The 27,552-nt window shown below is 41.7% G+C and overlaps 1 protein-coding gene across 7 annotated transcripts in view; it reads left to right on the top strand.

Annotated features, from left to right (window-relative positions):
• The window catches only part of LOC103481754 (PH and SEC7 domain-containing protein 1-like), a 78,169-nt gene that overhangs the window by 8,960 nt on the left and 41,657 nt on the right, over nt 1–27,552 (top strand). Inside the window, exons 1-6 of one of the 7 annotated variants that reach the window (XM_008437480.3) lie at nt 2,957–3,145; nt 10,058–12,325; nt 13,182–13,299; nt 14,585–15,119; nt 16,499–16,966; nt 26,183–26,380. In XM_008437480.3, the coding sequence (XP_008435702.2) occupies nt 10,292–12,325; nt 13,182–13,299; nt 14,585–15,119; nt 16,499–16,966; nt 26,183–26,380 (3,353 nt within the window). In that variant the 5' untranslated portion in view covers nt 2,957–3,145; nt 10,058–10,291. Of the gene's footprint in view, nt 1–2,956; nt 3,146–7,980; nt 8,046–10,057; nt 12,326–13,181; nt 13,300–14,584; nt 15,120–16,498; nt 16,967–22,120; nt 22,690–26,182; nt 26,381–27,552 lie in introns of those variants that run through there. The other 6 variants (XM_008437481.3, XM_008437482.3, XM_008437479.3 and 3 more) reach the window with 6 other exon arrangements.

Here is a 27,552-nt window from a genome sequence, read left to right as displayed (position 1 = left end):
TTTCCCCTACCAACAGGAACTAGTGGTGTAGTCCAATCAGCATTTAAGCCCGCTGAGCCCTGGCCCCCGTCTGGCCACTCCAAGGCAGGTAAGTACCGGCAAAACACAAACAAAAGGTCAGTCTCAAGCAAACAAATTAAACTTAAGTTGATATAAATACACATGCTAACTAAATGTGCGCGCCAACATAAAGAACAAATGTATCCAAATCAACTAATAAATGTTAATTTATTAGTTGATCAACATTTATCAACGGAGGGAATTTCCTGAGAGGATGGGTTTGAATGAAAAAAAAAAAGTGCATAAAAGAGTTGCCGACTTCAGAGTGTGGCCATGGATTTGGCCATCACACTCAACATGCAGCTATATGGCCCAAACGTCTTTAAATAAATATGGAGGAAAGAAGTTGAGCAGAAATTGAACCTCAACATCAAAATAATGGAAACGGCTGAGGATTGTGGAGGGACAGACGATCAGCCAGATTAAGTTATAAAAACAGACATTTAGCTTTACAAAAGGTGGAACATTTTTTGCAAAGAACACAAGTTTCCATGATACTACGATGTTATGATTTAAAATCTATTAAGGACCTTAAAAATAATCGGAGGGAATTTCCTGAGAGGAATTAAAATAAAGATATAAGAGGTTTAGCGCTTATATGCTGTTTTCTGACACAAGAAGCTTGTTGTTTTTCCTGTCGGCTCTTTTCCAGTCACATCTGAGAGCACAAGTGGTGGTGTGTCAATTCTTCTAAATTAAAAACAGTTTGTTTCCAAGGCGGTCCTCTGTCTCCTTTACCTTTGACCTGCTCAGTGCTTTCAGCCTGCATTCTATGTTAATTAGCTCATGTTTATTCAAAACATGCTGTCATTTGTCGCATGTCCAATCTGTGATTAGCAAGAAGTAGAAAAGGAGGCTGTTGTTGCATTTGTTGAGCCTTTCACTTCATGCTTTTGCTTCTGCTGTTGATTCAGCTGTAGCTTCAATAATCAGACAAGACAATAGACGGAGTAAACGAATGTTACTGCAATGTTTTGAAGAAGAGGGAGTGGTATGGGGATACATTTAGAGCAAACGTATGTGTGCCTTATAGCTATGAAGTTGAAGTCAAAGTGATACGAACCTGGAGTTGGAACCGATTGAATGAAATGACCAAAGGGCGACTGCACCTGATTTTTCACCGCCTCGATTATCTCTAATCTGCTCTCGCTTAAAAACTACAAAACCTAGACACTTCAGGTCTTCTGGTTCAAATCTACTCTGCATCCCCAGAGTCAGTGCTAAGAGAAAACCCAGTGGTGCTGCTGTGTTGCAGAATAATGAAGAATGTGTACTACTACTACTTCTTCTGTTTCAACTCCAGACAGCAGCTAGATGGTTGAACTTTGCGCACAGTTGAGTGCAACGACATTTGATCCCAAACACACATCAGAGCCGTCGTTGGATTGGTAAAAGCAGCTTTAGATTGAGCTTCAAATGTTGTGCTAGAACCTGGTGGATTACGATAATATATGTGAGCTTTGGGTACGACACACATGGTGGTTATTAACAAAATATTAGTGGGCGGGTGTGTGTGATTCTGGGATTGTGTGGACTGGAAAAACACTTAAAGTTAAAGTGAAGTGAATTATTTATGACATTTGTGCTAAAGATTAATGCGCCCAAGCATCCAAACACCCAATACTTCTGAACACTAAACACTGGAATTAACTGGAATAACAAAAAAACAAAAACAGAGCTGTATATATATATATATATATATATATATATATATATATATATATATATATATATACAGCTCTGGAAAAAAATTAAGAGACCACTTAAAATGATCAGTTTCTCTGAATTTGCTCTTTATTTGTATATGTTTGAGTAAAATGAATATTGTTCTTTTACCTTATGAACTATTGACAAGTCTCTGAAATGTCAAGCAAAAATTGTGTTGCTTATTTGCAGAAAATAATGAAAAAGATGCAGTGCTGTCAGACCTCAATAATGTAAAGAAAACAAGTTTGTATTCTTTACGAAACACTGCATAATCTTGCCCCGGCTTACCTCTCTGAGCTTCTTCACCCCTACGTACCCTATCGGTCACTCAGGTCAGCAGATCAGCTGCTCTTGGAGGTACCAAGATCCAGGAGGAAGCTCAGAGGGGACAGGGCTTTCTCTGTCATTGGTCCTAAGTTATGGAATGACTTGCCTTTACAGGTCAGAGAGGCCCCTTCACTGTCCACTTTTAAAGTTCGTCTTAAAACCCATTTATTTTACTTGGCTTTTAACTCCTGTGGGATCTAGTTTTAGAGTGTATGTTTTTGTTTTTAAACTGTAAGAGTTTTTTATTTTTTATTTTTTTATTATGCTGTGTTTTAATGTACAGCACTTTGTATCAGCTGTGGTTGTTTTAAAGTGCTTTATAAATAAAGTTGGTATGGTATGGTACGAAACAACAAAACTAATGTTTTAACTCAGGAAGAGTTCAGAAATCAATGTTTGGTGGAACAACCAGGAGGTTTTCAGTGTTTCAGTGGGCTCTTCATATTTTTATCTTTTTTTTACAGAGCTGCATATTTATAGAAATTAACTGCAGATTGATACTGCCCCGTTTGCAAATCTTCATCTTTTCCATGTTCTCATGTATCACTGAATTGTTTTAAATAAGGATTTCACACATGCAGATCAGACCACATGTCTTATCTCCATCCTCTCACATCTGCTGCTTTATTTTTCCGTCTTATTTCTTCTTCTCCGCTTCACCCCATGTGGACAGTCGGGTCCAAGCCGAGCTGCTTCTCAGCAGCTTTAATCGTTTCTCATCCCCGCTGCCTTGCATACTCCCCCCTGTGTTAAGCACTCCACACTGACTCAGCATGTATGTGAGAGGGAGAGGGGTGGGGATGGGTGGATAGGAGCGTGCTAATAGGCTGAGCTTCTCCGCTGGTTGACGAGGTGAGGAAGGAGAGGAGATGAGATGAGAGGAGGAGGGTTCTGGATGTGCTGGTTGGACAGGTCTCCACCGGCTGCTTTTGCTGGGAAGGAGAGGAAGATGAGAGGGAAGGAAGAAGGAACGACAGAACGGATGAGGCTAAGTAAGCCATGTGGGAGGTGTAAATCTCATACGGACTGAGCGGCTGCAAGAGGAGGAGAGGTGAGTGTGAGACTGAAACGGGACCTGCAGGAGGAATGCAGCGAGGTGGGAGAAATCTGAGCGTCTGTAGTGGAAACGTAGCAGTGAGCTTCTCTGGTTTGTGCTGACAGCGCAGAGTGAGTGCACAACAACCTGAGACAGCTGACAGCTGTGCACCATCACACACATGATCCAGATGTGTGGATCTGGATCATGTGTGTGATTCACACACATGATCACACATGTGTCATAAAGTGTGTGTGTGTCACTTCATGACACACGCAGACCGCCGAGTCCCGCACTCGAAGAAAGGAAGCTCTCAGTGTTGGTTTGTGTGGGTGGGTGTGATTTTATGTTTTTCAGACGCAGAAGTGACATCATAACATGTGAGAGAAAGTGTGAGAACAGACAGTATATTTCTGTATGATCAGTTTTAGAAGACCTGTCAGTGTCAGCGTCTCATGCTGATCCCCCCCCCCTCACCTAACACCCACTCACAAACTCAGTCACTGCTGTAGAAGTCAGTATAGAATACAAAGTAAAACATGCATAATGTGATGGTTTGATTCAGCTTTTAATTTGAAGGCGACTGGTGTCATTTCTCTGATTGGGCAGCTACATTAGCCCAGCGGCACATCTCGCTAAAACGAGAGACTAATACAGAATGTAGAAGTTTTTAAAAATGATAATAATAATATCTTCTAATAATAACTTCTTCTAAGGCAGAGCTGTGTCATAGCTCATCATTACCGTATCAATTTGAGCATTAATAACTTTGCAATATTTCCGACTCTCAGGATTCCTCGCTTTGCATGCTAAGAGGAAATTCAGCTCATTGAATGCAATAGATGCTGAAGGATACAGTGTCAAAAACAATCACCTTCTAATCCACATTCCTATAATCAATACGCTGCAGCCAAACAAAGAACAGTTGTCTCTAAGGATAACATAGTTCAATCAGCCTTAATTAACATGATCAGTCCAAGTGTACAGGGAATTCCTCCTTTTTCTTTTAAAAATTATTTTACTTGAATACAATTATTTTGATTAAGATGACATTAAGTTTCAGGTGTAAATATTCAGCTACAATGACAGCTGTCACTAGCAGCCAATATGAATAATTTTAAATTATTTTTCAGATTAATTTAGAACCAGTGACCAGATGAACAGTCAAAGTTACCCGTTCGGCCTTTGGGGAAAGTTAATTTCTCATCCCTTGCTTAGAAACTCCCAAATATCTAAATGCTGTTAAAATTTTAACCTCGCCCAGTCGGGGTGCAGTGAGGCAAACCGAGCTCTGATTTGAGTTCTGGCCCGCTTTTCTTCACAGGGTAACTGTACTTAAGTCACACTGGAGGGTTTGAGCATGAACTGTCTGTTTAAGGTTATATTACGGTATCTAAATTGGATTTACGTCCAGGTTTGGACTGGGTCACTCCAAAGCTTTTGTTCAGATTCAGATTTGGATTTGTTTTTGTACTCTGGATTGTTCTTGAAGCCGATGGCCGGACTTCCTGCAGTAGCATTTTCTAATGGAGGAGGAGATGATGGGTAAACGCAGCAAGTTGAAGCAGCAAATGAACCTCAGACCATCACCACCACCGTCATATTTAGTTATTGGTTTAATTTGACGTCGTTAAAGGTAACGCTGGTAAAACTGGAGTACTTTCAGTTCACAAAATATTTCCCCATAAAGAACTTGCTTTTTGACAAATATGAGACAAGAGCTTTTTGCCTTACAGCTCTCATAAATGCCCTTTTTTTGCCTCGTCTCTGTCTAATTGCTGAACGATGAACCCAGCTCTGCACTGAATCGAGTGAGATCTGCCGGGCTTTGGACGCTCTTGGCTCTTTTGTGACCTTGTGGGTTGTTGATGTGGTCTTGGGGTAATTTTGGTCGCCCATTCCTGGAAAGGTTCAGCACTGTTCCATGTTTCCATAATGGTTCTTGCTGCAGCTCAATAAAGTCATAAAGTTTTAGAAACCGTTTTGGAACCCTTTCCAGACTGGTAGGCATTGATGGCTTTATTCCTGATCATTTCTTGGGTTTCTTTAGATCGAGACATGATGTTCTGCTGTTTGAAATCTTTTAGCAATGCTGCTTTTTTTTTTTTGCACTTAATAAAAAAAAAGTTATTTGACAGCTAGTTTGTGGATTTTCTATGATTGTCTGGGTGTTTAAATTTGTGTGATTATATAAAACACTCAAGTGTGGGAATAAAATCAGCGTTTGGTTGACAATTATAGTTGGCAAAATTTGCTTAACAGCTGTTTAAGATGAACTTTTCTCACTTATTTAAATTACAACCCATGAAAAGTCAAGATGTCCATTTATAGGCTGATGTGCTAAACCAGGGGTGCCCAAAGTCTGTCCTCGAGGGACGGCGTCCTGCACGTTTTAGTTCTCTCCCTTGTTTAACGCACCTGGATCAAATGATAGCTCATTAGAAGGCCTAAGAGGAACATTGACCTGCTGAAAAGGTTGTTACTACCACCAGGGAGAGAACTAAAACTTGCAGGATGCCGGCCCATCGAGGATCGACTTTGGACACCTCTGTGCTAAACGGACTGAATATTTCAATGATTGCTCAGCCATTATCCTTGGATCCTCTGTTTGTGTTCAGTTCTTCATTCAGTGAGTCACAGTAGTAAGTGGAGGAGTCTGAAGGCAGCAAGGTCACGGCGTTTGTGGTGTTGATAGAATATCTTTCTCCTTTTATTTCCATCAATAAGCCTCTCTGGATCTTTCTCCGTACTCAGTCACACCTCCTGCTGCCTCTGCGTGACTCACAGGACTCGTAGCTTTTGTGTGATCGTGTCTTTGAAGGCACCATCATGAGGAGACACCAAGTCCCTTTAAAACTAGCCTTTCTTGTTCCAGCCAGTCTGCTTAAGCTGCTACTTGGGTAATTGTAATGCAGCACCCGAAAAGTGGAGTTTGAACTGGAGGTGTGTTTTCATCAGGTTTTTTTTGAGAAGTCAATTGGTGCTCCTAGCGGAGTAATATAATGATTTGTCAGGCTAATGCAAACCCATTGATGTCCGTTGTTATCCATGCGGTTAACTTAAGCCTTCTTGATCTCCTCAGCACTTTAATGCAGAACTTATCATGTTGCTGAAATTGTAGAGCACCAGCAACAGCCAAGCTGAGAGCTAATATTAGCACAGGCCCCCAGCCGCACAACATCACATCAAGGGAGCTAATATTAGAGATGCATTTGCTGCCTCGGGTTTAATTACCTGTGTGATACGTCTCATAGACACGTACGCCAAGGACCCAAGGAGTTTATCCCCACGTGTGTGCGTGTGTGTCCTTTTGTGTCTCAGGGGGAAGACAAGAGGATGAGTCATCAGTGTGGAGCAGCTGTGACTTTTTGTTTATTCAAGGTTAGATGAGGGACTTTTTATTTTTTATTTCAGGTACGTCTCCCACTGGGCCTGTCTCTGCTGGTAAAGTGCTGAAACACTGACATGTTGGCCAGATGTGACACCTTATTTGTCCAAAATAGAGCGTTGTGGTTCATTAAACCTGCTGGGGTTGTAGAAGGCCACACAAAGAGCTTTTTGGTTTGCAGCAACATGCAACCAAATTTTCCACTGGGTCTTTTTAACGGTGGAAAGGATAAATTGTGGAAATACCAGATACTTAGACTATATACCTCACAAATGTATACACTACTTTAACTTTTCAACATTGTGTCAAATCCAACTATAAACATCAGAGTTTATTGGATGTTGTGTGACAGATCAACACACAGCAGATTATGACTAAAATGTAAGGAAAGTGATTCATGGTCTCCAAAATGTGTTAGAAAAGATGATTTAAAAAGTATGGCTTACATTTCTGCTACACAAAATGTTTCACTGTGAAGATGGTTTGTAGTTTGTTTTGTTGCAACCTGAAGTGTGAAATAAACTTCAGTGGAGTTTGAAAACAAAATATGTGAAGTTCTATAGTTAAATGTGGGGTTGAACGATGTGTGTGCCCAGTTTATTTATTTTTTTCTTTGGGGGTGGGGGGCAGGGGATTTTATTATAATCCAAAAGGACTAGTAACTGTTACTTTGGGTGCGTTCACACTGCAGCCTGAAGTAACCCAATTCCGATTTTTTGGCAATTCCGAATTCTTTGCCGGGGTCGTTCACACTGCCAGTAATTGTGACCTAATGCGTTCTGCAGTGTGAACGGGTAAACTACCTGAAAGTGTTCCGCATGTGCAGTAGAGGGCGCAATAGTGTGTCAGCATTCTCAGTGTTCTGCCAACCGCCATAAAAAGAAGTGCTCAGTGTTTGCGGAATCGCCACAGTTACTCGAAATGCCAACAAAAGTAATATCTCCCCTCACAGGATCAAGCCGCATGTTTTGATATATATGTTGTGAGGGGGCACGCAGCGGTATGAGCCACATTAACGGTACTAAGAGGTAGAACAATAGGTGCCTGCCTATGCACTGCTATGGCAAGCCCCAATAATGAGACAAAAACTGACAGACGTTCAAAAAACCCGTTTGCTACCGCACTGAATTTTAAGCAAACAGCAGCCATATTGGTCTCAAATCTCAGAAACTGGAAAAAGTCCATCTATTGTTTCTTTACTGCTGTGTCCCCTTTGTGGCTTTTTGCCTTCTTATGGGTTTCATTTCACTACAGCTTTATTTTCATGACTCCTTCATAAAGTCCAGATCTGTGAAGTCCAGATATTCCAGATATTCTACCATGTTACCTGTGGATCTCTGGAGTTCAGTGTCATCGTCTTACCTGCTCTCTGATTAAAACTTTCCTCTTCTAGCCTGTCGGTTTAGGCGGACAGCCATGTTTTGGTACGTTAGCAGTTGTGTCGTCTTCTTTCTATTTTCAGATGACTGACTGAAAAGATCTATTCAAATGGAGGGGTGTGTTTTGTTGCAGTGAATGGAGGCAGAGGTATTGTCTCATCCGTTTTTACTGCTTTTACCTTCTTCCTTCCTGTAACTTTACACTCTGATCACTCTGGCTGGCGGCCATCACAGCTCTCTCCTTCACACACAAATCTGTCGTCCTCTTCCTGTTCCAGCTTTCTCTGATGCTCCCTCTCTCCATGTCCAATGTCATCAGTCTCGCTGCCTTCACTGAGTCTGTCTCAGTCCGAGCATGAATTAATGGATGAAGGAGCACAAATGGAGTTCAGGCTCATCCGGTCTATACAGAATCGATACCTGCCAGAGTATTCCTGCAGACTTCATCTGTTAGTGGGAAGAAATCGTGAAGATATCTTTATCCAGAACATGAGATGCTTTGTTTCTGCACGCCATTAGATCACTAAATGGTGATACTACTAGCACTAATTGGCTGAGTCACTTTAAATGTTGTGAATTTTTATGCAGTTACTTAATACATGTTAAATATTTTTATTATTTGTCTTTATTTTGTAAAAATCTGTTATTTTTTTTGTTGACATTACAGTGATTTTTTGGTCATAAAAGTGGCAAAACATTCAAGATGGTGAATATTTTTATAGGCGCTGTGGTAAACCACCAGGGACTGGCTGAGAATTTAGAAATCATCTAAGCCTAGTCAAAGCCCAGATCTTGATATATCAAAGTGATGTTAGCAAAATTTACATTGTGCATGTTCTTTTTTTTGTCTTTTTTTCAGCCTGAAGGGTTAAGATCAACTCTTAGAGAGAAGACTATCCTGCATTTTTCTTAAGAAAAGTCCTTTTTATTTTGTTTTTTTGCTAATTGAATAAAACAAGGTTAAATTTTCACTCTCCTTTCTAGAAATTTAAAATAAATTGCACATTGATGTGTTGATTTTCCTTTAGGTTGAACTGAATCCTAATCCTTATTTTTTCATGTCTGTGCAGAGTCAGATCTGCCGTGAAAAGCCATATGTTTTATTCACAGGAGCCAACTAAACTTGCAAGGCAAGCCAGAAGCGGGAAAGCTGAGCCTGACTCATTTTGAAGTCGTGGCTAAAACAACAGTTGGGGTTAAAAAGAGGTGGCGGTCTGCCCATCCCGTGTGCCAACTGCTCTCAAGTTCCCATTGTTCTCACGTTGCCAGGTTCAACATGGATGTTGTCTCCCACTGCTGCCATACGGCAACTCCAATCTGCTGCTGCTGGCAGCAAACTGGGGCCCAGCAGCCATGACAGAGTGACTTTAATTTTACTGCACACGTCTGTTGTCTGCTGCAACATTGGCGTGAAAAGCCAATCTGTATGAAGCTTAGCGGTGTAACGATGACAGCTGCAAAGGATTCAACTCGGATGAGCTCAGCACAGAATTAAATGCTGTATTATGATGCTGGTCAGAAATACCCAGATCCACACATGTTCAGAAGTGAACCTTAAAGCTAAAATACAACGCCTATAATATTTTGTTAAACTCAGGAAGTCGCAGAGAAATTAAATACTTTTTGAACGCAGCAACAAGCTTCTGTGTGGAAACTTATCAGAATTGGTAGAGGATAGCTAAACTGGATGACACACACATTTTCGATAGAGTTGAGGTGGCTTAACATCAGCCTCCTATCCAGTATTCTTTCCAAAACCTGTTAGTTTTTTGTTTTAGTTTTAGTTTAATTTCTTTGGCATCTCCATGTCTCATGATTGGTTAAATTCTCTCAAATGAAGCTCTCACTATTGTCAAAATTGTCCAAGATAAGAAAATTATCCCCCCCAAAAATTTAATTTTTCTTGGAGATTTGAAAATAAAAAACCTCTGATTTGTAAAACAGGATCACTTTATGGACAATCTGAGAGGACCTGAATGACTTTTATTTGAGTTTTGTTTAACATTGTTGAGAGTAGCATGGCTGGAAATCTTTGCGTCTCATTTGGACAAAACTCTCACACTTGGCTTCTTTCAGAAAAGTGGGTGTTTTCACTTGTCCTTTACCAGGTTTTCACACTCATTTGGCATATTAATTACGCCTCCTCTCTTTCATTCACAGGTATGAGGAGTTGGGAGCTATTGGCGGCATCCCCTGGGCATGTTTTTGCTCTGTGTCTCTGCTTTACACACAGACGATCTGGGAGGCAGAAGAAAGACAGTCTAAAAATAAACCACCAGCAGCAGAAAAACCTAATTCCAACCCAACAGGGAGGGGGAAAAGACCTCTCTTTCACCCTGTCTGAGTCTTTCTCCGCTCCGTTTCTGTGTCCTCATTAAGAGCTGAGGGGAGGTCATGTCCCAGTCTGGAAAAGTTCTTCATCTTTATGTGGAAGTGAGATCTGCCCCAGATCAGGCCAGGGAGAGCGACGAAGGGATTGCTCAGAGGATTCCAGTTGAGGACAGTCCTGCCGAGCTCCTCTCCCAGCTAGCGAGCCAGACAGCTGCTGGAAGGACTGCCACAAGTCCCCAATGTGTTCTGGACCAGAATCACAGTCAGTCTCCATCTCGACACACTGTCAACTTTCAGCTCCAAACATCCAGCAGCTCACCGTCAGCCACCAAGCGCTGGGGCTCACCTCTACACTCGTCCCCCTTCTCTAGAAGAGTCGGCCGCCCTCTCACTCCTCCTGATGGCCAGCGATCTGTGGTCAGCTTCAGTTACGTCGAAAAGTCCAACGTGAAGACGTTGGACAGTTCACGCAACTCCATGTGCGAGAAACAAGCGAGAGATGAGCGGTCCACGCCATCACGCTTTCAGAAGCGTCTCAGTGACCAAGTGTGGTTTGAAAGTCCCGGTTCGTCGTGCAGCTCAAGCCCCAAACTGAGTTTCCAATCTCCAGAGAGTCACCAGCAGACCTTCTCCCCGGGTCTTCGACAGCCGCGCTTGGATCCGATTGGCAGAGCAGCTACACAGAGAGCGGTGGAAGAGTTCGGTTCACCCTTACTGAGGATTAAATTGGCCCATGCACTCGACCTCGAAGCCTCCTCACGGTACGGTCAACAGCAGCGCTGCCAGTCCTGGGCCGGGTCTCCAGTCCAGCATCAGAACATCAGAGTGAATCCCAAAGAGCTTACAGATAACAGTCAGGCTATTCATGGGTTGAGAAACATCCCTGGATCAGACCAGTCCGGAAAGGCGTCAGAATCGATGTCCTCTGCTGACCTTCATTGTCCCCTTCAGAGTTCAACAGAGGATGGGAGGATGGCACAAAGTCCAGCTACCAAAAGACACAAGAAAACTTCTCTGCAGGAATTAATCTTTCAACCAGGCAATAACGGAGTCGAAGGTTTGAACCAGTTGAGTGGCAGCAAACCTTCGTCCCCAGTTCACAGTCCCGAAGTCGCCCGCCGGCTAGCGGAGGAAGCTTCCAGAGTGTCTTCGATGTTGACGGAGGCCAGGAGATCCTCATTGCACAACCATTCTTCAGGCATGAGCAGCTCAAACTCTGGAGAGTCCTCTCCAAACGCACAGCACTTTAAGCAAACGCTAAAGATGAACATCCCTTTAAATGATCAACACATGCCAGCAACTGAAAACACAGACTCTCACCAGCCGGAAAGCTCCAACTCTTCTCATGGCACACGTCAGGAGGATTGCTTTCAGGAAGCCCAGCATCAGAGCTCAGTTTTATCAGCACAGCAGAGCTCCCCGGCGCTCCCCTCTCGAGTCCTCCGACCTTCTCATCCGCCCACTGAGATCAGCTCTCCCATCAGAGACCCAAGGCTTCTCCAAGTTGAGCTCCGAGCACCAGAAAGCCCCACCCTGCATCGCTGCCAGCCTCCCCAGTACACCGGGGACTCCTGGTCCCCAAGCCTGGACAGGAGCGGAGACCTGAGCTGTTTCGAGAAAGGGGACTGCACAGAGCTCTCACGCAGACTCTTCATCAACCAAGGCGTTGAAGAGGGGCCGGTCAGCTGGACGTCCAGGCAGCAGTGGAGGAACCAGCTGGAGAATGAGTCTGGGTTCGAGTCCAGCGGTCACCAGCAAACCGGCCGACTGAGGCGGCCGCTCAGCCCCACGGCCCAGCAGAAACGAGCCGAGCAAAGGAGGAGGGAGATTCTTTTGCTCGGGCCTGTGGCGCTGGACTCTGAAGAGGAGGATGAGAGCTGTGAGGATGAAGGGCACGGCGAAGAGGCGGATGGAGGTGATCCCAGGAGGGCAGGAGAATCTCCAGAGGCGGAGCAGAACGGAGCAATGACGGGGTCTTCTTCTCGGAGCTCCAGCGGTGTGACGGGGAGCTTCGGGGACAGAGACTGCTTGTCCCCAGAGTCCAGTCAGTCCAGTCACCAGAGCAATGAGACCGGTGTCGCCACTTCAGGAATACAGGTGAGCAATGAATTTAGAGAGTCCTCTGTTAGTTAATGTATTAAAAACATTTGAAAGAATAAAAAGCTGTTCAGAGCGTTGAATTAAAAACTTTTAGCAGCTTTTTCCAACAGATCATATCTGCTAAAAACATAATAAAGCTGCAACATCTAAATGGAAAAGTTTATAAATTTATGTAATTGAAAACGTTACATATTGAGTGAAATATTTAAAGCATTCATAAATTAGATCATCGTAACCTTCAACAAATGAAAACCTACAAATAGTCTTGCCTAAAAGCTTGAACTTGACTTTAGACCAATTTCTAGCACAAATTTCTGTCCATGCTATTGGATAAAACTGCTTCATTGACTCCTGCAGATGGTCAGCAACTCCCTTTACAAGTAGGGTAAAGTGCAAAAGGTCACTGATAAAAGAAAAGCTGGATGTTCACATATATCCAGTTATATTAGTGAAAAGTTTAATGAAAGAAAAACTTGTGCTGAAAAAAGTTGCAGAAGGATAACTGGAGTCTTAAACTGCAATCAATGCTAAAAGACTCCAAATCCAAACACTGAGTCTCTGTATTACACAGTGCATAGGCTTTCATTATACTACTTTTATTGTTTTTATTTTAATATTTAAAAAGAACTTATGTTTGGGTTTCATCAGCTGTAAGACACACACATCAGAATTATGTCAATGAGCGAATTAACCTCCGGTTAACTTCTGGTTCAACGTGGAAGCTGCTCCCTGACTCAACTCCCATATAACAAACATCAGAGCTAGATCGGTCTTCAGTGAAGAGCACATTGTGAACAATCGCAATACGACCCTGAAGATTAACCCTCAGTTTGTCTCTGTGTGTTATTTGCAGACGGACAGTGGAAGTGCAGCTCCTGTTCCTTCTCTGCACTGTCAGAAGATTGCTCGGGCCAAATGGGAGTTCCTGTTCGGGACCTCTGCAGAGGAAGCTACTGGCAAAAGGGATAAAAGTAACTATTGCACACATTGCGCAAAGGAAAGAATGAGAAACTTTGCTTCCAGTATCTAGCTTTAGGTCTTCGAACTAAAGTAATGGCTTCCATAGTTTTATGGAAAGATAAGTTACGTCACATGGTTGCAGTTTGACTTGACTTCCCACAGAATGAGACTTGTTTCTCTTTAAGTGCTGCAAAATCTTCTAACACTTACTCCTCATAGGATTATTATTCATTTAAAATGCAGTCTTAAAGCAATAAAGGTCACTACTAAAAATGTATGCCCTCTTTCGTTTCTAGAGATTAATATCAATACATAGATCTGGTTTTTGCAGAATCTACAGTTATTTCTACCTACCCTCAAGTTTACAAAACCAAAAAAAGTCTTACGAAGTCATAAAGTGTCTTACGTTTAACTGTCTTCATTCTAGGCCGTAAGAAGTCCAAATTATCAAATTTTTCCATTCATTTCAGGCTTTAAATTATATTGGCTGAGGTTTTAAATGTAAAGATGAATTGGCTGATTCATCGGTTTCCGTTTTTTTTACAGTTAAGCTTGGAGTTTGTATTCTGGCTGAGTAATCTGGGAATTATTAACTGTGTCAAAAAGACAATCCACATGATGCAGTCAAGCAAGCAGCTCTGCTCGTTACAATAATCTCACCAAGGTGTTAGGGTGCAATTACTTTAGTTGAACTCTAGTTTGTTTGCCTAGAAAGTCTGTTTTGTTAGAGGAGATGTGAATGTGTAATCAAACTCTGATGAGGACCGAAAAAGCAAACTCTGGTCTGCATTAAAACCCGGATCTAAGTTCGGTTGAAGGGAACTCTGTTTGAATGGAAATGCAAACACCAAATGGACCGGAGACCGCTCCAAAAGCAGGAAGTGGACTATAGTGCAGAGCATTCTGCAACTAAAACAAACAAACAAACAAGCTTAGCAACAGCGGGAGAAATGACTCGTAGTTTTTACAGACAAGAGAAATCGTACAACCGCTAAAATCTAGGACCTCTCCATACTGGTTAACGTTTTGTAACGTCAGTGTCTTCTTCTGAGGTTTTTGTCCTTTTATGAGAAAGATGATTAAAATGCCTAGAGATTTAAGAAATAGCACATTTATGAAAAGCTCAGACTGTGAAATGCTCAGACATGGAAGTATGGATTGTTTAATTCATGTTTAGCATGGTTAGCAAGATTTCGCCTAGGACTGACAATGTACACTCCTATTCCCATGATTGTATGCATAAAAGATAAATCTGAGCTCCATTTCCTCACATTATTAAATCATGCGTCTTGCTAGATTCCCTGGAGGCCTCCACAGCGCCCCCCAGTGGTAACTCCAGCGAGTCTCCCACCCCGACTCCTCCATCCTCCCTGCCCCTGCTGTCGGCCAATCACGACGTTCAGCACGTGGAGGTCGAACTGGTGACTCCGCCCCCTGCCGCCATCGGGTCGTCCCCCAAAACGGGCATCATTCGCCGGACGCTGAAGTATTCCGAAACGGACCTGGATGCCGTCCCGCTCCGCTGCTACCGCGAGACGGACATCGACGAGGTTTTGCTGGCGGAGCAGGACGACGCCGACTCCGCCTTCGGCAGCAACCGCAGCGTGCAGGGCCCATCTGGGGCGGGGAGCAGCCCTCTGAGGGGGCTGGCCTATAGGAGGACAGGTGGGGAGGAAGAAGAGGGGAGTGGGGATGAAGAAGAGAAGGATGAGGAAGAGGAGGAGGAAGAGGAAATGGTGAGCTGGGCGAGCGTGAGGATGCAAGGCGACAGCAGGAAGCAGCGGTTTGCTGCTGAAGAGGACCCAGAGGTGTTTGGACATCTTCTGACGAGGTGAACAAGTTTCCCTCAGGCTGAAAACACACACTCATCGGCCACTTTATTAGGCACACCTAGCTAGTACTAAGATGGACGACCTTTGCTCCCTGAGCTGCTTTAATCCCTTACAGGTTGAACAATTCCTTAGAGGTATTGGTCCATTTCATCATAAAAATATCATGCAGTTCATGTGTTTTTCACGTCCCAAATACTCTACTGGATAGAGATCTGAAGGTCACATCGGCTATCAGACTATGATAAACTTTTTTCATATTAAAGAAAATAGTTTGAGGTTATTTGAGCTGTGATTTGGTCAGTTATCCTGTTGGAAATATGGAAATAAACATCAGAAAATTAGTGTAAAGTGCCAAGAAAATATCCCCACAGCATTACATAACCATCACCATTAGTAACATTTCAGTTCTGGCTCACCAGCTGACTTGTAGCTGAAATCTAGACTCATCAGACCAGACGGCATTTCTCCAATCTCTTATTGTATAATTTTGGTGAGCCTGTGTGATTTTCAGCCTCAACTTCCTGTTTTTTTTTTAGAAATGTCCGAACCCTCTGTTAGAAATTCAACAAGCTGTCTTAACAAAGTCTAGATCAGGAGTCTGCAACCTTTGGCTCCGGAGCCATAAATGACTCTTTGGACTTTCCACAATGGCTCTTAATTATTTTGGCTAAAAATGAAAAAGAACCAACTAATATTTTTACATTTAGATATACGGACAAATGCAGGTTTTTCAGTTTATTCCTGCAATATTTGTCGCATTTCCTAAAAAAAAAAGACATTAAAAGTTATTCTAGTGAATTTTGCTGTCATTAGAATTGCACTAAAATCTTTTTTGTCATTAGCTTGGAATCTATGTACTTTTATATTATTAAAGTCATTTTCCATCCCACAGAAAAAAAGATTCATCCTCTTTTTTCTCAATTTTATCTGTAGCTTAAATCCTAAAAATAGAAATAAACAAATGGTTCTTAAAAACAATGACAACTAATTAGTTTATATAAATATAAAATTACAAGTTGCCTTCAAATGAGTTTTATTTGGCCTATCTGACAGTAAAGGTTGCTGCTGGACCAGATGAATAAATGAATTGAACTGCTGTCATGTGATTGGCTGGTTAGCCAGGCCAACAGGCAAATGAAAAGGTGTGCCTAATAAAGTGGCCAGTGAGTGTATATAAAAAGAAAACTGAGCTGCGGGGGAGTTTTGCTCCAGCATAAATCTGGATCTGAATCTGCATGTCTCCTCCGACCTCATTTCCAGCTTGGTCGTAAACACACATGTTCACATTAATTATTCAGGACTCCATCACTAAAAGTAGGTTTTCATCATGGCAACATCCGATTTGTCCCATTAACATAAAAACCCTTTTCCCGTTTAGACCAATGGAAACATTTTTTGACAACCACAACCCGGCACTCAAGTCCCCCATCCTGGTCTCCGGACCCCGCTGCGCCGCTGAGGATACCTTCAGCAGCCATTTTGAGAGCATCATGGAGTCCCACCGAGCCAAAGGGACGTCCTACAACAGCCTGGACAGCGAGGAGCTGCTGACCTCCAGCACCCAAACTGTCCTGAGCTTCGATCTGCCCACGCTGACGCCCGCCATCCACGGGCCGGTGTGCCAGAGCGCCCGTCAGATTGTGCAGCTCAGCTTCGCCCCGTTGGCACACCACGAGAGGCCCAGTCTGTCCGACTCTATCTTCACGGTGACGGGGGACTCGGATGCCACGCGGGCTCCCTCCAGTGAGAGGCTGAGCAGCGGCTCGGATGACGTGATGCCAAGAGGGCGAGAGTGTGCACAGCTGGGGAGCAGCTGGTACATCAACCCGTCTTTCTCTTTGTCCAGGTGGGTTCCCACAGCTGGTAGTCTTCCCCCCGAAAGAAAGGTCGCCCGTTACAGGGTTGTAGATGCCAACATGTTGCATGTTTTCGTCAAAACACAGTAAACCAAACACTTCATCAACTCAGACAGTCGGATAATGTTATTTTATCCCTCATGGGACACTTCACAGCTTCACGTCTCACAAGCTGCGTTCTCATTGACCTTAAAATGACAAAAATTGGAATTACAAAAATAAATTTGCCTAATGGAAATACACCAATTTCGGAAAAACTCAAATTTTTTAATAAAAAGTTTTTGCACGAGAATGAGATGGTTTTTCGACTGTACCAAAATTAGTGTGAGAAAACCACAATGGAAAAAAAATGTTCCGCATCATGCGAGTCGTGTGATCTCGCATGAAAAAGACGGAAAAGCGTTAGGAGGATGATGGCACATCGTGTTTTTTAATGACTTATTGCAGCAACAAACTATTAATAGTGTCTCTTATTTAATGGAACACCACAACTGCAAAATTGTCCTTTTGCCACTGGTGGAATATCAACAATGTTTTGCGCATGTTTGTAATGAAAACACAGCTGCACATGGTCGGAAACCCAAAAATCTTATTCTGACATTAGAACACTCTTGAGTTGTGACTTACAGCATCAGTGAGGTATTTAAAAACAAACTTAGAGCTTGTTTTTAAGTAAAGAGGACAGGTATATTCAGACTGCAAGGAGGGGAGAGAGAGCAATACTTTAAAAGATAAGAGTAACGTGGAAGTTGCTCTCCTTTATCTTGTCGAGCTTTCAGTGCCTTAGTTGGCTGCTCTCTGGCATGGCAGTGGAAATTCAAATCTGCTCCTGCTGTAAATCATTTTCTATTTCTCACAGCAGGAGTGTTTCAAAAATCCTTTGAATGTTGCTTATCTTTGTATATTACAATTCCTAAAGACAAATCAGAATCTGTGTATATGTATTGTCAGGTAAAACGAGTGGATGTCTACCACAAAACTGTGATGGATTAATTTCCCAATTCTGCACCTTCTAACAGTAGTCTCCAAAATGGCAGACTGTTGTTTGGATTTTTCCACTGGATCCAGATCGATTGTTATTAAATTAGGAGTGAAACTTTAATTTATGTTGATTGCTTCATTATAAGGAAAAAATAAGACGGTAAGAAAAATAAATAACACATTTACTTGCCTTTTTCTTAATTCCCGCATTTGTGAATCGCTAGTAACAAAGATGTACTTACTGAAGTGGTTGAAGTAAAAAGCTATCCGGCAAAAAAGAAATGTGAGCCAAGAAATATCCTGATGAGGAAAACAAAATCTTTAAAAAATTAGTGGAATGTTTTTAGTTAGAGTGAAATGGACTTATTTTAGTTTCAGTTTATTTATAAAGTGCCAAAACTTATGTAATCCAAGGGCGCTTTACAGAAAAGTATAAAACATCCAATGTATTTATAGAAATATAATCAATTGAATTCTGTGGAATAGAAAGATTCAGTCAATTATGAATGTTCAAATTCAATCCCAGTTATAAAACGTTGAATCACGTTCAGTTGATTATTCCAACCCAAACCCAGCCGATTACGTCAAGATACTGGCTTTTTCAGCAATCCCTCTTAATTTACACATAATACATACATGTTTCCTCTTGGAGATATTCCTGTTTCTGTCATATTGAGAAACAGAAGTTTATGAAACTTAAATATATTTACAACAAAAGCATAAAACCACTAATCATTGCTGTTGTTTTCTAAATATACTTTGAGATGCTCATTTCAAAAACCTGCTAGCATTATTGAATATAATGCAAACTTCAACAATAAATCTGTGGCACTAAATGATTGCCACTACATGCAAAGACAAGTTCATGAACAAATTCAGAAACTCTTTAATCCCAGGAAAAACTATGAGCCAGAGAGTCAGGGAGAGAGCTGACTGATGTTCTGGCTGAATGGGAGCAAATCCCTGCAGCTGGGATCCAAAATCTGCCTCAAAGCCGGAAACCCGTAGAGCCGCAGCGTTTAAAGCTGTAGATTAGCGCCGATCACTCAGGAGGGAAGTTTTCAGGGGTGTAATTGCACATGCATCATATGAGGCCATTAAAAAAAGAACCTTTAACAGGAAAAAGCCTTTAAACTGAATACAATCGCTGCTTGGACGCCCTCAGATTTTCCGCTATGCTCTGTACTTTTAAGTCAAAGGTCTAAATTGCAGCTAAACCCCAAGACGTTTGTTTTAGACTGAAAACAGCACAGGCTCTTAAATGCAACCCAGATACGACATTATACTCAGTTTACTTGTTCCTCTCATTCTGACCCTCACCTAAACATTAGCACACATAATAATAGATCACGGCAAAAAGAACCACACCCTTCTTATGTAACATGGTTTTATTTTAATTTATCTTTATTTTAAATTCGTAAAAATCTGCTTGTTTATTCTTTGAATTCATTTTTGCTTAGTCAAGAAGTCGTTTCTCCAGACATTTATTATCATTGGCCTATTAAGTTAGTTTCGCTGCTCTTGGCAGTTGGCGGTTACCATAGCAACCAGTAACTGTTGCCGTCTGTAACTGATGCTTACCACCAACTGGATTTCCTCTCTTGTTAGAATAAATACAGTGAACCTGAGTGTGTCTGTCGTGAAGTCGACCTGCTGGACCGGAGACGAGCGTAGTAGCTGAAGATAGCTTTGCCTTTAGAGTGGCCGCACACAGCCGTAGAAAGGCCATGTTTCAGGTTGAGAATGTTTGCCATTTTGAATTTCTAAAACAAATACCTGCACACATCTAGTTCTGCGACCGAGTCTGGAGCAGAACGGAGTGTGTTCACTGCTCTCTGTTTTCTTTCTTTGAACAACTGACTGAACAGCCTCCAGGAGTTAATGGCAGAAATGTGGACTAAAACTTTCCCTCTGGTTGGTCTTAAAAGAAGCTAACTGGGTGATTTGTTTACCATTTAGAGCTGAGATTGCAGGTTGCAAACTTTTGCCATTCAGGAGAAACTAAAAGCACATTGTTGTTAAAAACATATCAGGCCAGTGTTTTTTTTATTATTTCTTTTTCCAGAAACTTCAGATGTTCCTGTTTTAACATCTTGGTTGGTGAAATCAGGGCAGCTTTAGACACAGTTGAGTCAAGAAACAAAGGCAGATCTGTACAGAACTATCAATGCTGGTTTATTTCCTGAGACCAACGTGTAAAGTTTTACCTGAATATTCTTCATATTCCCGCTAATATGCTTTTCCACCAACTTTAGAGCATATGTGTGTGTGTGTGCGTGCTTGTGTGTGTGTGTGTGTGTGTGTGTGTGTGAGATTCTCCTTGAAAAAAGCAGTGCTGCAGTGGCTTAAAGTGAAGGTCACTGCATCAGCATATGGTCCCATGCTGTCTACCACACAGATTACACAGGAATGTGTGGACTATTTCCTTGTCAGTGTGTGTTTTCATGCATCTGTGCTTCCTGGCATAAAAGATAAGAGTATACAGTAGGTGAAAGGCATGTTTTGATTTTATGCATGAATGTGGGCTTTTTGTGAATGTATGATGGAACAGAAAGCTGTTGCTGTAGCTATGAAGGACTCCCCTTGATTCCTGTATGCTGCTCAAGAGCTTTTTTCTTTTTTTTTTACCATTCTATCATTAAATGAGCATTATCACCACATGTTTTCACTGAGCTTGTATGACATGTTAAAGTCAAACTATGGTCGTTATCTGTTTGACTTTGTCATTGTCACAATGATTTAGAAACTGACCGCACTGCAGAGGCAGAAAAATCAGCGTGCTTGTTGCTTTGTCCACCAGAGGGCACCAAACGACAGGATTCATTTCTATAGTTGCCTGTTCAACAGGAGATTGGTTGAGTCTGGCTTTCAACAGCTGTAAGATTTTGTGTGTGTGTGTGTGTGTGTGGCTTTGTATTTGATACATGTTCCTAACACACACTACGCTGTGGGGACCGGCTGCTTGAGGAGAAGTGTTGCTTTTGGGCCTGGGGTTGGGTTTAGGTGTGAATTGTGTTAAGGTTAGGGTTAGGCATGTACTGGTAATGGTTTAGTAAGGCTGAATGGAAATGAATGGATGTCAATGAAAATTCCTGGTAAAGATGGATAAACAATGTGTGTGTGTACTTGTTTAGCTATTCTTCTTGGGACCATTTCTGGCGTATTTACTAACTTAGTGAAGACTGATGAGGCTTAGGGGGACCAAAGCCCAGTTCTAAGACGGTAGAACCCTTGTTCAGGGTTAGGTTTCAGGTTAGGCATGTAATAATGATTAGGTTTAGTGTACGGGTTGTAGAAAAGAATGAAAAATGAACAGAAGTCAATACAATGTCCTTGTGAAGATTTAACTAAATACTACGTGTGTGTGCTTGTAAGTAAGGAAGTAAGGAGTCCAGTCTGGAGTTTCAGCTGACACATTCTTGTTTTATTTGTTTTAAATACTTTTTTTTTGTTACATAGCCACTATTTCACCTTATTTTTTTAAGACTCTGCACACAAGAACAGGATTGAGACGGTCAGTGTTTGCTCAGTGCTGCGCTTATCACACTTTGCTAAAGGCTCTGGAATCCAGGATGGAGACGATGCGGCACATTTCCCCCCATGACCTTCTTCCCAACTCACAATTATGCATATTTTGTGTTTGTCTATTACATAAAATCCCTGTAGAACATATCTGAGTTTTAAGACTTTTGCAAGAGCTGTAAACGTAGGAGTTTCGCTCCCCTTTGCCCCTACTCATTCCTTCGTAGACCCACCCTTTTCAGATGGTCTGGATCGTTGGACAGTGGCTCATTGTGCGGAGCTGCCAAGTGGACCGAGAGAGGCTGACACCGGGAATTCTCTCAGGACCTCTCGGCATTGTGTCTTCCCTTGATGAGCCAGTGCTAACAGGTCGGGTGGCCCAAACTATAGCTCTGGCAGTTAATCTTGTGGCTGGGAGCACTTCTGCAGGTCCTCATAAAGCACACGCTGTAAACAGACTCCAGTACAGCCTCAGACATTTACAAAAAACCCAAAAACGCAGAAGGAGTTCAGAGGCATGCAGCCCACAGATATCCAGCTGAAACCCGACACCTTCTAGCTTCTGTTTGATCTGCAAGTGTGTGAAAAGCTTTCACACTCATAAAATAAGTTTTTCGGGCATCAGTAGACGGACGGGCCGTACGTAATTGGAGATGCAGTGAGTGAAAGGTATGAATGGAGGTGATTTTTGAGTAGATGCACAAGCCAAGTCTCATTCCAAGCTCTGAATGCGAGGTCAGCAGGAGGCACGGCGAATGTTTACACAGGGAAACAGGGAGGGAGAGAGAAAGAGAGAGAGGAGGAGGAGTAAAATGAGGGAAGAGAGAGGAAAACATCAAACAGACTGAGAAAAGATAGAGACGGACAAACAGTTTGAGTGGGTATGGAGGCTTGCTGTGGAGCTCAGATGACAGGAAACGCAGAGAGAGGGAGGGAGAAAGTGGAGAAAATCTCATGAAGTCTCAGCCCGGAGTCAGGACGGAGTCAGACTCTGCCGGTCTCGGGGGGAGCCGGGACAGGTGTTTCTCCGCGTTAGGTCTCCAGACTAGATGGTGATGCATTCAGGGTACGATGCGGGGGAGAGGAGAGGGGTCAGTCGAAGGCGAGGTGGAAGTGAGGCATCGGCGGCGGCGCGCTCGGCGTCCTCCTTTCAAAGTTCCTCTGCGGCTGGAGACGACCGGCATTTTACACAACAGAGATCCTGCCACAGGTAGGCCTGGAACCTGCCTCACCTGTTTGGTGAGAAAGGTGTTTACACACCAATCAGGCAGACCATTATGACCACCCACATGGGGAGGTGATTAACACTAGATGTCTAAATTATATAGATCCCATACACACAGACTGATTAATTTTAAGTGTTTATTTCTGGGAATTCCCATTATTATGACTTCGCTACCAAGTTAAACACAAAATGTACTTTCTCTGAAATTTATATTGTTAGACAAAACCTATATATATATATATATATATATATATATGTCAAAACATAAATGTTATGTTACAGCCTGCACAATTATGGTGAAGACTGCTGACTTAAAAGTTACTCACCAGAGAGTAAATAACACCCTGTACTAGCAGTGTCAGCAACAGAAGCTCAGTAATTAAGGAGCTGGCTGTTCAGAGAGTGTGGTATTCCACCCTATTTATAGAAAGTTGAGTGGAAGGAAAACATGATTAAAACAGGGCGTATAAGCAGGGAAATCAGCACCCTTGAGGAAATTGTGGAGCTACATCTATTCCTGAATAGAGAATCTATGTTCAAGAGTGAGATAAGAGAAACCAGACCGAACAATGCAGTGGTGGAAGACTGGGTTGTAGAGTGCCTTCAGAACTGCACATCAACACCACTGGGGTGTGGTCTGATCCAACAAATGTTGCTCAGATTTCTGAAGAGTTTACAGCTGGTTCATTGTTGACTTTTCCTCTAAAGTCCCCAGAAGACAATTCTATCAAAATTCAGTCATCCATAGAGGCCTGCGCTCCCAATTAACAGTGTTTAAACGAAGCACCGTCTAATACATTTTAGATGGGTTGAATTATGATTTTAGTGCAGTTCATCTATTCTGGTTGAAGGTTTTTCACTCTGGAAAACATAATATTAATTAAGCTTATATGGTCAGTTTCATCTGACAAATGCCAGTAGTGGCCAAAGCCTGCAGATGAGATGTGGCTTTCATAAGGTTTCAGCTGACAGACTACTGTTGACGTTTCTTAAAGGTTCTGTTTGTTTTTGTTTATGCGTGGTTCTGTAGGGTAGATCTGAGTTGTCAGTATCTATGCAGCTGGATCTCACAACACTACGAAAGTCAAGATCATTTGTTGTCTCGAAGAAGTCTGCCTCAACTATCCTGTTTTAGTCATGATTTAGGCATGATTTTATTTAGCTAAATTAGCTCTAGGTAATCTCCAACCCCCAAATATTCATGTGTTAGATCGGCCCAGTCAAAGTCCAGAGCTAAATCCTACTTAAGATCCATGGAAAGACGCAACACTGAGTCTGATAATGGAGAAACATTTCAGTCTGGATGTGCAGAGCTGCCTGAATAAAAATGCATGCCACACTTTTCAGATTTGTATTTGTAAAGCAAAGGAAAGCTATGTATGAGTTTCTAATTATGCTCCATTTTGTGTTGGTCTGTTACGTAAAATACGCTGAAGTGTTTGTGACTTGACAGCATGTGAACAGCTTAGAAATCTTTCTCAAAGCGCTGCAGTGAATCTGGTGAAACCACTAATTCACATTTAATTTTATTTAGTAACTTTTGACGTACAAACGAGAGTTTCCTTGCCTTTGGCTGTCCTTTGAGAAATCTAAATAAAATCTTGTTTTCATACAGTGTTTGTTGAGTTTTGGATTATAACTGCAGACTGTCATTGTTTTCTTTGGCCAGCTGGCTCGATAAGAGACGTCACACAGCTCTTGATGAAAAGCCCCCCCCCCGTCGTCACTACTTCCTCTAAATCAACCCAAAGACCCCATTTCTCTCATCCACAGTTTAGCAAAGGCTATAAAAGTAATTCTCTTTCATCTGCGTGACATAACATGCTTAAAATATTAGTACAGTAGAATCCAGATGTAATGAGTTTGCACTTATGAACCAACCAATGAGCTTACTTTTGGAAGAGATGGAGGAAAACTACAAGTCCAGCTATTATGGATGATTACATTTTATAATCAGAGTAAATTATAAAATGTAATCACCCATTCGAGTAAAATCAAACTTGAAATAACCTTTTTTTTTTTAAATCAAAATTTTTAGTTCTCCTTTATACCATGTCTCATACTTCACATATATTGTCAACTTATGAGTGTTTTATTTATCAAATATTTATTTTTAAGTTACATTAGCTCATATTGTGTCTTTTGCTCCTTTTAACACCATCAAATAAAAACTGGAAGAACTTTTTAAAACAATATTGATGTGTTTTTTTTTTAATGTTAAAAATATTTTTAAACACTGTCTCTATAATCAATAGAAATCTTTATTGGAATTAGATCAATCAAACCCTTGTGGGTGCTAACCAGCTCTCTGTGTGTGTTTCCATTGGTAGTCTGAAGATCTAGCTTTAGTAATTAGTTCTTATTTTACATTTTTATTGATATCCATCCATCCATCCATTTTCTTCCGCTTATCCGGGGTCGGGTCGCGGGGGCAGCAGCTTCAGAAGGGAGGCCCAGACTTCCCTCTCCAGACTTTCCACTTTTTATTGATATTAATATTTTTATTGTACATCGATTTCCTGTGTAAATAATTGTGTCCCGTGTCAAGAATCCTCCTGTGCAAAAGCTAAAGTGATTGAAGTTTCATAAAGAAGTTTGGGTCTAAATCGTTCTAAGGCTTTTGGGATTGGAGTTGTTCTAAGATGGTAGAGATCCAGTTTGGTTTTGGTCTTTGTCCGACCAGCTGGTAGTTTTAGATAGTTTTGGCTAAAATTATCTGTCTGTTTTGGCCTAAAGAACCATTTGCATTTAGACTAAGCCACTGGTCTGCAACCTGTGGCTCTTTGGACAAAGTTCTTAAGAAGAACTCTGTCCAAAGTTACTGGAAATGTCTTAAGAACTTTGTCCAAAAATGCTTAAGAGTTTAGCAGTGTTTAAAATATAAGCTTAACACAAAATGCTAGTGGCTTTACACTAAAAGTGTAAGGATGAAGTGGCTTTTTTGTGGCAATAAGTTGCAAACAGCATGCTTTTTGACCTCATTGTCTATATCAAAATGACATTTCTAATTGAAGAGAATGTAGCAAGTGTAAACTTGTACTTCAGTTTAAAAATCTGAACAAATTTCCTACAATAGTCGATATAAGAAAAAGTCATTTCGTTTCTAAGATTTATGTAGATTTTTGGTTTCCTAACAAATCTAGTTCAGCTGGACTGAAGGTAAAAACTGTCTCTTAGGAGTGTAAAGGTCAATGTCCCCTGGGGTAAATGACGAAAAAAACTAATTGGTTATCACCTGCAGGTAGCATAAACAAGCCTCACTTCAAAATAAGATCATGAACTGTCCCTCGAAGGCAGAAGACGTCTTTGAATGACTGGTTCACTGAAATTAGTTTTAATCAACATCTAGTGTCATTCTTTTCTTTTGCCCGTTCTACTTGATTATTCTTTACTTTCTTTTCGTCCGCTTTCTCATCCTGAATCGTAATCATTTTCATTTTTCTGTTTTGTCATTTTAATCATTCTCCCCCCCCCCCAGCAGCAGGGAGAAGGCCCGTCTGGCGACGGACTCCGAGCTGGACCAGGACCTCAGTGACCGGCTGGGTCTGGGCAGCAGCGACACCCTCACCAACGGCAGTCACCGTGGCGACGTGGCAGCTGCCAAACGACTCGCCAAGCGTCTCTTTCACTTGGATGGATTCAGGAAGTCGGACGTGTCGCGTCACCTCAGCAAGAAGTGAGCCGCCACGGGTTTATTGTGGTGTTAAAGCGTCCCCCACTGGTCCTGATGAATGGTTCGCCAGGGTTTCTGAGGTTTATCGCTCCTCTCTTTTGGGTTTTCACTGGTTTTTCAGTCCCCAACCAGAATGGCACACTGTGCAACACGAGGTCAAAAATGAGGAATTAACAAGTTTTGAGCTTACAGCTACTTAGATTTATCTCCTGGAATCTGAGGATTGAGGATTTTTCTTACATATAGGACAAAATGTCACATTTAAAATCGGTTCTTTGTTGCATTCTGGCATAACACTTATTCACCTCTGGAGGTTTAGTTTTAATACAGTTTATAAATCACAATTAAGTGGATTAGAAATAAATGTTAATCCATTAATTAATTTAATCTAAGTAAATAAATTATGCTAAAAAAAAAGAGTTAAAAAAGAAAAAACTTTAAGTCAAATTTTTTAAGATTACATGAAATTCTGGCTCATCTTAATTAAGTTTTTGACGTTGATGTCAGTCCATATTTACAGCTTATCCTTAACAACCTTGGTCATCTGTATGCGATTTAAAAAAAACATCTAAAAGTCGACCAAAATGAGACTATTTTAAATTTTTTTATGTGATATTAAAACATTTCTGTTGTAAGAAAGAGCAAAATATCACTGTAAAGGGTTAACTGGGAAGAACTGAGAGTCACATGATCACATTCTTGGATGATATTGAATTTTGTCTGCTCAGCTGTTCGGAGGCCTCTTCTGTTTCGCTTCATGTACAAAATATTTTCAGCGTGTTTTTATATCTGCAGGCGGCTCACTTTATCACCAGCAGTCTTTTCCTGCAAAGCTGCAGTGTTCCCTCGTAGAACGTGAGGTGTGGAGCGCAGCAGGCCTCGCTCCAAAGCCCAACACGTTGTGCAGCAGATGTGCAAGCTGCCCGTACACACATATAATATATTTATTTTTATTTTTTTTCTTTGCATCATTTAATTTTGAGATTTATTTCTGCTCTTTGTTCGTTTGTCAGAAAAGATTGTGACCATGAGTGGGGTTGCCTCTCCACAGTCACATCTGATCTAAACGCAACGCTGGCTGAAAGATTTCCAGCATCTGAGATCATTACTGTGTCACTTGAGTGCAGGAGTTTCCTGGATTCTTAACATTTCTACAAATGTAACATCCTGCTGAC

Source organism: Poecilia reticulata, chromosome 19 (genome assembly GCF_904066995.2).
Source record: "Poecilia reticulata chromosome 19, P_reticulata-male-v2, whole genome shotgun sequence".
In the NCBI taxonomy this organism is placed as follows: Eukaryota; Metazoa; Chordata; class Actinopteri; order Cyprinodontiformes; family Poeciliidae; genus Poecilia; species Poecilia reticulata.
Note: the sequence above shows the minus strand (reverse complement) of the source record. Positions and strands in the feature narration are given on the sequence as shown.